The sequence below is a fragment of the Pelecanus crispus genome, chromosome 5 (genome assembly GCF_030463565.1).
Source record: "Pelecanus crispus isolate bPelCri1 chromosome 5, bPelCri1.pri, whole genome shotgun sequence".
Classification (NCBI taxonomy): domain Eukaryota; kingdom Metazoa; phylum Chordata; class Aves; order Pelecaniformes; family Pelecanidae; genus Pelecanus; species Pelecanus crispus.
In genome coordinates, this window is record NC_134647.1 from 13,694,920 (window position 1) to 13,709,363 (window position 14,444).

Consider the following 14,444-nt stretch of genomic DNA (forward strand, 5'->3'; position numbering starts at 1 on the left):
TTTCCATTCACGGCAGTGACTGGTTTAGTTACGAACAGTGGCATACCACCATCCAGAGACATGATTACTTAAAATAAACCTATGTAAACACATACCCTTATATAACTTATATATAAAAGATATATATATAAGTTTTATTTGTGTATACATAGATATAAATACCTATGCGCGCACACACACAAACACGCACCCCTAACACAAAGCACAGAACACACACATGGAAATACTGTAAGTGATGCTGAGCTGAAATCTAAGAATATAATTAAGAAATTATTAGCAGGTTTAAAACTAAGTTAAAAAACTCTTCAAAGTGTCTTTAATATTTATGTTCAAGTAAGGGCCAGAACGACCACAGATTAGTACTGGTAAAAAGAGCTGGCATTACGTTTCCCATATTATGCCAAAACTCATGAGTTATTTCTCGTTGTCAAACTCATTGTCATTTCGCCATCAGGGCACCTCATCAACTAGAAAGATTTCTTTTCTTTAGGAAACAGTGATTTTAAAGACTTGGGTTAACAAACAATACTGTTTAGGCACCCTCAATCATAAACTAATGCTAAGACCCACGCACACCTTAGAGTATCAGAAGAGAACTAGTGGGACTTGGACATCCACACCCACAGTATTCAGTGGCACAAACAGGTCTTCACAATAGAAAAGGCAGTACTGGAGACGCGGGATGAAAAGGTGACACGGTGGTGGCCATTAAAACAGCAACATTTACCAAGAGTGACTCTCCAGTAAGCTTCTGAGACACCACAGATGCTCCATGTTCAGGAGATACAGAACCATGGTGGTATTTCAGCGGTGACTGTGGGTGCAAGTGGGTTTCAGTGGCAGCTAAAGCTATCATTTACATGTGCTCCAGGGTGGTAACAAACACCTCTAACAACACTGCAAGGATTGTTCGGGATATTTAGTATGGCTAAAAACCCTGGTACCAGTGTCTTGTATCAGAAATCACTTTATTAGAATGTAAATGTAGTGTACAAGCACCAAATCATTTTAGCTTAACTGTTTAATGGACATTCGTTATATAAATTACTAGAGATTTAAAAAGACAGATCTTTAAAAAGAATTTTTTTTCTTTTATCTTTCCCCCCCCCCTTTTGTTAAGATTATTCACTATTTCTATTCTGATAGAAGACTCTGATGATTACTGGTACCCTGGTGTGTACAACCTTGAGTCGGCACACACGTACGCACACGCACACACACACACACACAACTGTACACCTCACTGCTACATCAACAGCCTTTTAAATAAAGAGCCCCAGCTCTGACACCGGGACCTGTACATCAGATATAGTCTCTTTGCGCATTTCGGCATCGTTATCACCACTCAAGTTCCATGTTTATCGCAAATCAAGGTGGCCTTGAATGTAAGAACAGCCTGTCCCTCACCCTCTCTAATAAAGCCACAGTTAAGTCTTGGGATTTCTTTGTTTTTCCACTGCTCAGCCATGCAAATCCAGGCAGATGTGCAGGCTGTAAAGCTTCCAGTCTCTTCCAACCCCTCACCAGTCCAGCGTTATCACACAGAGACGACGACATCAAGATAGAGTCTGTCGTAGGACTCGCGGAAGCACAGGATGAGGAGCAGGCTGAGCAGACACGATCCTGGCAGGCACCAGTTGAACCAAGAAAACTCTGTAAAGCAGAAAACAGACCCAACCTCAGAGTTATCAAACATGTTCCGTGTTTAAAGCAACCAAAACTTTGATTGATGGCGGGTCTGAAGGAAATTTCTGTGTTCTGAACAAACTCATGACGGTTCTCAATTGATAGATGGTTAACATGGTCTATGAGACTTCTCTGTGGATGCCTTATGTATATATAAAGAGATATATATACACACACACACACATATGTCTCCAGCTAATGATAATCTTCCTTATTCAACCTGTCAATGGAGAGAATGGGGGAAAAAAAATAAAATCTATCATTGCTAATGGAGAATAAACCACTCCTGAAGACTCTACTCATTAGTTCTTTGATTTCTATGGATTGAAAACTAAAACAAATTAAAAGTGTAAGAAGAAGCAGGATTTGATTTTGAATCAAACCTACTACACAGAATAAGGAGGGAAAACCAATTCCTCAGAAGAAACTTGTGAGTAGTACGATCAATGCAATTTAAAACTAGTTGCACAAACAGCTTCTCAGAATCAGCCTCTTTTTAGCTGTTAGACATAATGTACTGCTCTTAAAAGCCTGTGTTCCACATTCAAGAAATCCTATCATCTGATATTTGACTACTAATTAGCAGTTTTATTCAGTTTTTTTTTTTTTTAAAACAAGTGCACCACAATTTCCTTTTTTAAAATCTGACGATTTACTGAAGAAACATTCATTTTACTGGAGATGGTGTTTAATTTCTTTTTTTTCTTTTAAGTTTCCTTTATTATTATTATTATTTATTTTTACAGAATCCAAACTGTACAAAATCAAGACTTCAGCACTGCTACTTTCTTAAATCTGTAATTTATGTTGCTAAAAGAAAAAGCATAATTTATATTACACAATGCAAAGGACAAAAGTCAGAAAGCCTAAAAAAAAAAAATCCAAAAATGGTAATCTTCAACACTACCCTCCCTCATCCACCAAAAACCCTTACAGATTTGTTTAGGCAGTAATCTTGTTAAAACCTTAGTAAAATTTTCCTAGGCTTGGAGAAGACCATGTTATGTAATGCCAGAAGTCAACAGGCAAATGCTTTGCTATTATTTTCCTTACAATACTCTTGCTTAATTGGATTAAACAGACTTTAACCCAAATATCCTAAAAGACGAAATTTAACTTGTGCATCCTTCACATCTTTTGTAATCCAGAATTTGTGACAGCACTGGCGAGACATGCTAACACATTGACTGCGTGAAGCTAAAGGTCGATTTGCTTTTGTTTTTCCCTTGGAAGTCCCTGCAGAAAAGGCAAAGGAAACTGCATCCAGCAGCTGCGGCTTTGGGTCTCAGGGCACAGCACTAGCAGGGAGGCTCAACTTTAGAAAGGTTTACATCTCCACCGTGCTAGCTGGACTAAAATCTTCAGTGCACTGGAAAGTTTCCAGGGCTTGGCTCTTTCACAGCCTTTGCAATATCAGAGTACGAGGAGAAAAAGAGAGAAATCCAAATTAAAACTACTAAAGATTATTTGGCCTAAAAAGCAAGACCAAAGGAACAAGATGAATTTGATTGAGTTCTGGTTTATCTGTAAGCTTCTTAAATGCCAATAGAGGATATATATGAATCAAATGAAAGACAAATGTTTAAGATCGTTATCTACCTTCTAAAGGATTTTTTTTATCAAAGCAGCCAATAGCACCCATTGCCATTGATCCCCCCCCAGTGACCACACGTGCTCTTGTACTCTCGATCATTTGCAATACTGCCCCATGGAGAATGGATTGTCCTAAGCACAAATTACTTTTTAACTCTTTTTTCCCCTTTGAAAAAATAGGGAAAATATTCCAAGTGTGTGGATATACTAATTTCAGGTTTATCCTTACCTGCATTTACTAATACCTGTTAGGGAAAGAAATACTAGAGACAAAAAATGGCCCTAAAGACCCTATTTATGAGGGAACGAGTTCACTTTATCGTCATTCTTCAGTCAGAAGTGAGACACTGTATCCTCATCCTCAATTATTAAGTAATTCTGAACACTGAATTGTTACTCTGAAAAAATTCTCAGAATATTCTGCTTAATCTTTTCAGCTCAGGTGTAAATGTTAGAAATAATAGTATATGTGAACAGAGTTCACAGCAATTAATATTAATCATGAAGGTATTGTTTAAAATGTAAAGACTAAATATCACACCACCCAAGGCTAGCAGGGATGGAATTCAGATTTTACAATGATGCAGTTCAATGTCAGTATTAAAAAAAAAAAAAAAAAAAAAAAATAAAAATTTCTCTCAGTCTGTGTTCACAGACCACAATTTGGAACAGGGTTGTTAACCTGATTGCGATTCCCTGGCAGAAAGACACAAACCACGCTGCAAATTTGCCCCAGGCTGTAACCTTCATAATTTCAAGCATAATTCATTCTGAAATTTGTCAGTCTCCTCTTGGTTATAAACCACACCATCTTAAGAAGTACATGCACTCATGACAATATATAAAAGCTTGCAATTTCTAATGCTTCCAAAGCAAAATATTGCTTTACAAATCTTGCATCATGAAGCAAACATTTACCACAACAACAAAATACAAACCAAAAATATGCATCTTGGAAAACCATTAATAAAGACCATTTCCCTTTGAAAGCAAGATGGGTTCTTATTTTACAGCTTAGAGTAATAATATATATTACAGTCTACTAAATAGCAAGCTGAAAGTTACAGTTATGAATTATGAGGAAGCAAATAATACTCGAGAGATGAGAAAGTCTAAAGAAGTTGATGAAAATATCAAGCAAAACACTGTTCTGCCTCATTAGGCCACTAGATTATCTAAAGGAATGAGTATTTTGTCTTTGAGCAGTGGTCAAGAGATGCTCTCTCCCCTGCAATGGTATGTCCAACCCACCGAACGGAGCTGATCATAAATGGGGGGGCATTTCTGCTCTGCCCCTCCTGGGCAATACAGTTATACCCTGAAGCATGAGACTGGATTAGCTTTAGTGTGGTTTTGAACCCCCCAGACACAAACATTATTAATGGCCACATTACCCAGGCCTTTATAAAAATATGACAACAGCGTGTATCTTGATGGTTTCTGGCTACAGCAAATTCTAAGTAGAATATCACTACATACATCTCGCATGAAAGCATTTCATTTTTATTAGCATGCACACAGAAAAGAACAATTAAAGTTCTTCTCCCTTGCAGCTACATAGGGGGATTCAAACATTTGATTATTAACAGAAATTGTATGTGTAAATCCTCCCTTTACTGACAAGGGTATGTCTTCATGGAGAATTATATTTTCAAAGTAGCTTATATTTCTTACCTGTATGGTAAAATGTGAGGAAAAACAAAAGCACTCCCATAAACACATTACTCAAAAAGGTGACAACTCCACAGGTAATTCCTTCTGGAACAGGGTAGACCGTTTCCACAAAGAGCTCAAAGAATATTGGTACGCTGCTGTTGAGGAATATACCCAACAAAATGCAGGATGTGTACAGTGTAGCTATAAAAAACAAAAACAGTTATTAATTTCACACTGGCATTTTTTCCCCCTGTTCAGAGCTGCCAAGAATACTAATACTTGAGTAACTGAAAAATGCATAAACTTATTTTTATCCTCTGTGTATCATAAAGCATATCACATCCCACTGGTTTTAGGCAGAATGCATGCACTAATTTGAAAAAAAAATTAGAAATACTGATTTATTTATTTTTTTTAAACAGAACCCATGAAGACACATTCAGTGATTTGGAATTCACTTGTAAGTAAAACAAACAGAGCAAAATTAGGAATGCAAAGCATCACCTACAGTTTGATTTACCTCTGAAATGAACAGAAACTATTGTCCTATACACAATTAGGACAGGGAGCAATTAATGCACCAAATGGGAAATGGACATGGATTAACCTTTTGACTTAGCTCTAAAGGTCAAAACTAATTTTGCTTCCATTTTACAAATAAATACTAATGATCTACCAGATATCAAGACATTAGTATTCATCACGGTCTGAGCTGCAACATGTTGAATCCCTTTTGGCTTCAAAAGGAAATGAAGGGCACCGAGCGCCTGGCAGGAATGGGACATATTTGATAGTGTAGATTATTCACAGTTGTACAGCAAATTATTTTTCTTGGATGAATCAACAGAAGAATACGACGTTTCTTCAGTAGCCTCAGGTATTTTGTTCTACAATTTCTGACACTGCCAAATACTTCACAGTGCTTAATATCTTAATAGAGATGCTTAATATGCCTATATTATCTATTAATAAACCTATTATAGCTATTTCTGGAAAAAAAGAAAACTTCAGAAAAATTTAGTACCTATTTAGGAAAGACTTATTTACATTTCTAACTGCTTTCTTGCGAAGAGGAAGATTGCCTGACCTGCAGCCTCAACAACTTGAGGTTACTGATCAAGTAAACAGTACAAGGAAACAATTGGAAGGCTTGGGGAAAAAAAAAAAGAAAAGTCTGGAATATTTTCTGAAGTTTTCACCAAAATGAGAAGAAAAGATAAAAATTTTTCAGATGCAAAAGTATTACCAAGTCACAAGGAAATTATTTATAGCATCTTTTCACTGCAGTATGGTACAAAATCCTTAGACTTTTTTTTCACACGGATATATATGTTTATATAAATCAGAGAGTATATTTTCAGTTTAATTTACGTTCTTCTGTCTTGGAGAGGGGAGAACTGAAACAGCCCTGCTTCATCTTCTGTTAAGCATTGCTCAATCTTTCAACTGAGAGACTGTTTGGAAGCAGAAAACTTTCAGCTTAAAAAAAAAAAAATAACCCCCCCCCCTCACTGTTTCTTAAAATATGAAGAATCATGGAAAAGAGATAAAAGCATTAAGAAGCAGAAAGGGCTATCTATCAGATCCTCCATTTGATGTGGTTTGCTTCCAAGGCACAAAGACATATTTCTTTCTCTACAGAGGATTTGCCTGGACAGGAAAAAGAGGACAGAAGACTCAGCCAGAAAAATGATACAGATGGCATGACTTCAGGAAGGACAGCTGGCCTCCACTTTTTTTTAATATACCAGAATGTTCTGAGTTGTTAAGGAAAAAAAGAAAGAAAAACAAAGAACAAATAAATCATGATAACTTTTTCAACTCTCAAATTCTCTTATTATAAACTGCAGAATAAAAGTCACAGAAATGGATGCCAGGTATGTTCAAGAGTTCTCAGAGAGGAAGGAAAAAACCAAACCAGTATTAGTATGCTCTTCCTAATGGACTCTTCTAGCTAACACTGAAGAACCGATTCCCTAGTTACAAGATCCATACATTTTTGCTGCAAGTCCTCACGAGTATTTAAAATTTCATGAACCTCTCTTTGAATTCCTGTTTACCTCGAACACGACTGCATGTTGCTCTAACTGTCTCTAACGGCTATCAGGTGTAGCCAGCAAATCCGAGCACTGAATTCAGCTATTTGATATTTTTGCGTTGGCTTGAGAAACCAACACATAAATTAAATAGAAGAGTATCTCAAGACAAATGAATATCTGCCCCTCATTGCACTCAATTAAAGGCATCTATAGATAACTACTTGTAACTTCTCGAGAAAATTTTCAGAACTTTCCCCAAAGAAAGAAGGTGATAGCCAGCAGTAATTCTGTGTTAGAAACTCAAACAGTAAATATAGTCATGAAGCTGCTGAAAGCCGTAACAAGCACCAGCAAAAGTGGAGCTGCATATAGATAGCACCAGAAGCAACACCTCTGCAGGAAGAATGAAACCTCTTCCATAAACAGCAACAGCCAGGAAAGGGGAATGACGTGCCTCGAACAGAGACAATCTCTAGATGTATAATTTCCAGAAACTTAGATTCACCTGAGGTGAAAGCAAAAATATGCATCTAAGATTAGCAGCCATTTAAAAGATCAAGACTTCAAATTTTAGTCAATACAATAGATGCAAAAGTTTCCATAAAACAAACAGAAGCCTTCAAAATAAATCTGATAGTTTAAAATATGCTAGTTGAATTACATCGTTGCTCATCACTTAGTAGAATGTATTAAGACTAGACCATAACCAAGTAAACACAGTAACTCCGTACTTTAGAAACTACACCCTTACATTTCCTTGTCACTACAGCTTGCTTTCATCATACAGTTAGCAAATACGCCCACTGGCACACAACTCACACTTCCATACTACTATGAGCAAAGCAGCTTTAGCATTACCTTTTGCTTTCCCCAAAGTATTACCTGCCTCATGCGTGCACACCGAAAACTGCCAGCTGAATACCAATGACAAAACCTCTGCTGAGATCACAGATAACACTCACAAAACAAAGTGTATGTATATCTACACACATATTTGGAAACTAATAAGAGGAAATGTCAAGGCAAAAGGACAGGCAGAATATAGCGTCCTGTAGATGTTAATTAAATTCTAAGATCTAATGGAAATGACAGCTTTAACTGGTAAACCTCAAAAAGCAGCTCTGAAAGTGAAGGAGATGTACTTATCTGAAAGCCTACCCTTAATGGGTACATACTGTAGTGATGGGAAAATACGTTTTATTTTATGTTTCTGTAAATCATCCAGGGTCTTTCTCAGTGGTATACAAATAAGCTTGTTCCATTAACTTGGCAATTAAGTCACAAAGGCAATTGGTCAACAGAAAGTCAAAGATAAGATACGCAGTTTCAGAAAAATAAGTTATAGGAAGAAGTCAATTAAGAGTTAAAAAGCAGGTTTTGCCTTTTATTTCATACACTAAATAGCACATCTTTTATTCCAGCTCATGGGCAACAAGATACTGTAGCAGGGAGAACACCACCTATTAATGGAGACCATTTACTTTCCATTACAGCGACCTTGCATTGAACGAACACAAACAATTACCATGATTTTATACTGTAGAAGAACAGCTGCTAAAGTTACAGCAAATGCTTTTTCAATTAAGACAATCTTGATGACAGTTGTTGGAAATGAATATAAGGATATAAAAGCACTGACAAAAAAAAAAAAAAAAAGAAAAAAGAAATAGAGACAATTTACCAAGAAGCTAATATTATGTCCTAAAACCTAACAATGACAAACAACGAGCTTGGATAGATATATGCTGGGGAAGTGTGTCATGCTGTTAGTACAAAAACAGATCACTTTTTCTTTGGAAAAGGAATTAACTGCCTATGAAGCTATGCACAAAGTTGTGTACCTGAGACAGTTGTGGACATCAATAAATAATAGGACTGGGTAGGGTTTCTTTAAACTACTTTGATTAACATCATGTTTTAAAGATGTTTGTGTGAATTAAGCAGCTATTTCACAGGTTGGCCAGTGCAAAAAGAGCAGGAAAGGCAAAACACCCATCCAAAGCACAGCTGCTTCAGAGAGCTGGCCTGGAGCTGCTGCGGCAGGAGGCTCAGGCTAGGCTTCATCACGTAACGTTCATGCTTGAGGTGTGAGGCAACCCATGCTATGCCCTCAGCACTCATTCTCCTCCTGGCCAGGAAGGAAGCAAGGAATGAAACATGCCTTGATAAAATCACTAGGGATGTTACCAGTTAGATGAAGCAAGGTACTGACTGGGGACTGATGGTGATACAGAGGCATAGCACAAAAAAGAGAAAAAGCAGTAAGAAGTTAGGTTCATTCCTGGCTTCTTTTCCCCTGCAGGTCTTCATCTTCTGGATGGCAAATACATGCCTGTATCCCAGAAACAGACTTTCTCTTCTCCCAGCCACAAGCTATGGCAAAAGCTTTATACCAATTGAAAAAAAAAAAAAATTAGGAAAAAAAATTAGGAATTCAAACAGGGATTTGATTTAAATGATGGCGTGCACTTGGTGTCCCAAGATGAGCTTGCAACACAGCAGAAGGAGTCTTAAGTATCTCTGACATCCAAACAAGTTCCCAGAACTTCCCAGGATGTTCTGCAACATGTTTAGCAATTTACTTTTAAATTATTCCATCACTAAATGTGTAACTACAGAGCCCAATCCAAACCCAAATGAAATTAATGGAAAGACCTCCGCTGATGTAAATAGTTCTCATCAAACTGGCATGTATGTCTTGGCTGATTTTTAACGAAGAACATGAAATATTACCATTTGTTTAAAAAAAAAGGTATTTTGCAGATAAATTTACAAAAGAAATGCAGATACTTTAGAGCAGTATCAAGTGCAAGCAGGTGGTAGAGTATCTTCTTCCAAAGTCCTTTGCCAGAAACTCTTGAACTCCGTACATTTTGTAACAGCTCTCTTCTCAGACAAACCGAGCCAAGATTCACAGAAATTTCATATGGATAAACAGGAAAGTAAATACAACTGAACGCGTTCTCTTGGGTGCAGCATACGATTTAAAGTGAAACCTACAGGGATCTAGGGAATTTTGTTATTGCCCATTAAAACAGCACCCCAAATGCCAAAATGAAAGGATAATGCCTCATGTGGATGGATGCTTCATTGACTTCAGTACTTTAGTATCCCCACAAATGATCTGAACAATTCAAAGTTAGTTCTTATCAAACTCTCTAAAGTCTGGTAAAGTGGAATGAAACTTCCATATAATTTAATTCTTGCTCCTGGCCATTGTAAGAATAGTCACGGAAGAAGTCCTCCTTAATTTTTCCATGAGAAATGTGACTCCCTCAAGGTAAGACAGTAATTTTTACTGTAATTCACTTACAGGAACAAAAAAACACAATAGAAGAAGGATGTCCCTGTAGTGCGTGTTTATAACATCAATATGTTTCATTGCCTGGATTTCCATTCCAGCACGCACTGATCAAATTCTTATCTCATGATATAGTTATGAAAGTAACCAGAAATCTGATCAAATTGGATTTGTTCTATATACTCCCCAGGAGAAAAGCAAGTGGAACTCACTTTTAAAGCAGAGCAATCACTTCAAAGAACAAAAAAGTGAGGAATTTACTGAGTGAGCCTCAAAAAGAAAAAGGGGAGGGGGCTGGAAATCATACAATATTTGAGACTTGCTATCGATGGATATTTAAAGTGGGCAGATTTAGGACATTCATCTCTGAAATGCTCCTCCCAAATTTCAAGCATTGTACGCTATTTAACACTGGGGTTTTTAACTGTTTTTAAATAAAACCCTTAAATTAGTTCTTTAAGCACTCTTCTAGCTGTGGATTTACAGAAGCCTTCAGGAAGACAAAAGTCATTATTCCCATCTTATGAGTGGGAAAAACACAACAGGAGCGGGGGTAACGATTTGCCCACAGCTATAAGCAGGTCAATGCTGAAGCTAGAAAAAGAAATGTTTTCAGGTCACTGTTTTATCCTCTGGGTCACTCTGCCTTATACTTATCAAGCACATCTTGTTTATAGTAAAGAAATTAAACTCAAAGAATAAAACAATCAGTATTAAATAACTAACATCCCTCTTTCTCAATACTGTGCTTTGTAGACGAGGACAGGGAGACAGATGTGTTTATAACGTTCAATCTGTTGAACCTGAAAATAAAGTGTAGACTGCTTAACCTAAATATAGTCATCAACTCATGGATTTGCCACCGTATTCAGAGTACCTGCCATGCAGCACTATAAAAGATTTTGTAAAGCAAAATTCTGCTGAATGTGCTCATAAATATTAGAATATTCTTGATATGCTATGCTGAAAACATTCAATCTGAGCTGCAAGCAACTAGCATTGCATATCAATTTTTGGAAAATGCTAGTATTTGTATCCAGAGATACTACCAGCAATACAAAGCAGCAAGATACTGAAACTGGCATTACAATGCCTTACACAATTATTTTGGGTCAAAGTATCCCATTGTACATAAATTCACATAATGAAGTTCAGTACAAAGCAAACTAACAATGGACTTGGCACAGAGAAACAGATCAGCAGGTGCACTGGGAATTCAATGGAGAAAACTATTTTAATACTCAATGTGTACATAAGATTGTCTTTGAAACTTGCTGAAAAATGCAAATAATATACATTAAAATTAAAATTTCTTAAAAGAAAATTCAAGCTTGCTTAAAATATAAACCGATTCCAGAATCAATGTTTTTTAAGAGCTGTGATTAACTGATGAGAGGTATTTTAGACAGATGATATAGTAGCTGTGATGGCACTATATCATTATTGCCTTGCTTTCTTTTTTTCCCCAGGCTGGCAGTTATAGTTCACACACATGACTCCGAATACACTTTTTACAAAATCTTTTGGAGATACATTAAGAAGTCAGCAAATGACAGAAAACTTGTCTTGCTCTGTGGCAGGAGGAAAAATGGAGCATATTATGATAATGCAGAGCAATGCAGGCATTACACAATACAAACAATGCTAAACAGTATCATTTAAAGAAAACACAAAGCAGGCATTGATTTTTAATATCTGCATTAAAGGTCTCCATTCTAAGTAATTACATTTAGTAGGAAATATCTTTAAATGATGTCATGCCTATTTACAAGGAATTAGGAGAATATATACAAACGAGTGCAGGAAAAAACATTTTGCTGTGGCCATTTTTTGAAATACAATTCCTCCCCCAATATTTAAAGCAGGCATTGCTACAGCTGCTACAAAGAATACTGATTAAAAGAGGGGGGTTGGTTGGTTTGTATTTTAAAACCAAATCTTTAGAGATTTTCTTCCCTTGAGGGTGAACAATTGGCCAAACTCTCTCATCTTTTTAGCACTTCAAAAGCCTGCTTCCATGCAAACGTACCCACCTGAGTGCTTACTCTGGAGACCAGACGAGAGACAGGCAGAGGGTTTTCAGAAGAGGGGAACAAGCACATATGCCACACAATATCCACATGCTAAAGGGAAAGACTACTTTTGGACCTGGGGAAACCACTGGCAAGGTCTACCTATGGATACAAACTTTATTCATGGATCAAGCAGCTGTCAGGTGAGATAAAGCAGATTATGATGTTCTCTAACCAGCCTTCATCTTTAGGGGGAAGCCTGGCTTAACCCCTGGGCCAGTACAAAGACTCCCATGAGGAGTCTTGCTTCCTCATCAAAATTACTGTCCTGTCCCATGGAAGAGCTCCCTTTTAACTGTACCACCAGTCCAGCAGGTCACGTGGATATTTCAGCAGTTTCCAGGTATTGCTGAAGATGGCAATGCTTGTGGTTTTGTAGGGCAAAGTCTGACTTGCTCAAGAAAACACCACCAGAGGCAGGGCAAGAGAGGAGGGGGAAGCCCCTCACAAAATGGGAGCCAGATGGTTGGAAGGGAAAATCTCCTTGCAAGATCAAAAATACACCCCCCACAGGTTTCCGTTTAGTTTTGAACCCTGCTTGCTCTGCCTCAGCATTTGAATAAGGCTAAAAGCGTGGACCGAGATCCATCACTGGCTGTAGCACCACCAAACCTTAGACTCGTGCTCTTTGCCACAGGACAGGAAGAAGCTGAGGAGCCTATTAACCGTCTGGCAACATCAAACCCTATTGCTCTCAATAACACAACAATCCTTGCTTTGCAGCAGGTGTTCAGTGATGCCTGCAAATTAGCTCTAGGATACAAAGCATTACAGGGACACCTACTACAAAAAACAAAACAAAACAAGAAAACCCCCACAATGATGGCTGCTTTTGTTTTGTACATCTTTGAGCTCTACAAAAACACACAGAGGGTAACTACCTGGAAGTCCACTGTCAACACTGGTCCACTGAGTATGGAGAGCAACTTCCACCTTAGCCAGCTACCTCAAATCACTTCCCAAAGCTGACAGGCAACGGCCTGCATTTGACCTCCTACATTTATACTCTGATATACTCTATATCTCAAACTTTTAATTAAAAGGAAAAAAAAAAAAAAAAAAGGAAGTTAATCCAAATCAATTCAAATGTACCGTTTCTCCCAATTACTGTGGAATGCAGAGGTCATCATCATATTGCATCATTACATTGAGGAATAATCTAGCATGAAGTACTATAAATTAGCTTAAATAGCTTGTGTGTTTTCATCCATAACAGCGTATTTCATAAAGATATACCACTGCTTTTCTGTGTACAAGGATCTAAATTGAACAGGCGCATTACATCTATTTTATATGAACTTTAATGAGAAAAGGCTGATATGAACCCCCCTCCGCCTATCTACAAAGTTTAAACATTATGCCACAGAAGAAAAAAGAGATCTTATCTGGTGGCTGCATATTAGGCCCTGATGCTTCAGATTGCCTTTTTTGAGAAATGCACCATATTGCTGACATTTCTATTCAAAACAAGCTTGTGTTTTATAGAAAACGGTTCAACATTTACAGTGACATATATAAGAACAGCACAGGCAGAAAACTCTAAAATGTAATTTACAACTCAATCTAAGGAATCATCCATTTTAAAAGAAACTATAACTGCATGAAAAGAACAACCCAATCCCTAGATTTTTATCAAAGGATATTAGTAGGATACTTTATATCAAACCCCAAATACCTTAGGTACTTTAATGTCCCGACAGTGGATCACCTTTCCACAAACACTACCATAATGCATCTACATGCTATTAACAAGTAAGAACTCTTCTAGAACCTATGTTGCATGCTGAGTTCTTTACAGAAAATAAAGTAAAATCAGAAACAGAGCTCCATCAGTTTTGTTTTGGATCACTGGTGAGTGCATACATAATGACTTCCACCTCTTGAAACCTCTCCGCTTCATTCTTATGCATAGACTTGAAGGGACATTTATGTGTTTGGCTTGTTGCATCAATTCAGAGGACAGAGTTACTGTAAAAATTTACATTACTGCAGGCCTGTAGTGATGAAGCAGGCAAGCATGAGAAATAAGCTTTTATTGCATTTATTTTAGATTTGATGGAAAGAAAAGTGTAGTCATTTGGTATGACAATACCCACC

The 14,444-nt window shown here is 37.3% G+C and overlaps 1 protein-coding gene across 1 annotated transcript in view; it reads right to left on the reverse strand.

Annotated features, from left to right (window-relative positions):
* Positions 1 to 1,527: 1,527 nt before the first annotated feature.
* SLC49A4 (solute carrier family 49 member 4) overlaps positions 1,528 to 14,444 on the reverse strand; it is a 63,501-nt gene continuing 50,584 nt past the window's right edge. The window contains exons 8-9 of the mRNA XM_075711382.1: positions 4,954 to 5,136; positions 1,528 to 1,653 (exon numbers count right to left, since the gene is read on the reverse strand). Of these exons, the coding sequence (XP_075567497.1) occupies positions 1,538 to 1,653; positions 4,954 to 5,136 (299 nt within the window). The 3' untranslated portion in view covers positions 1,528 to 1,537. The remainder of the gene's footprint in view (positions 1,654 to 4,953; positions 5,137 to 14,444) is intronic.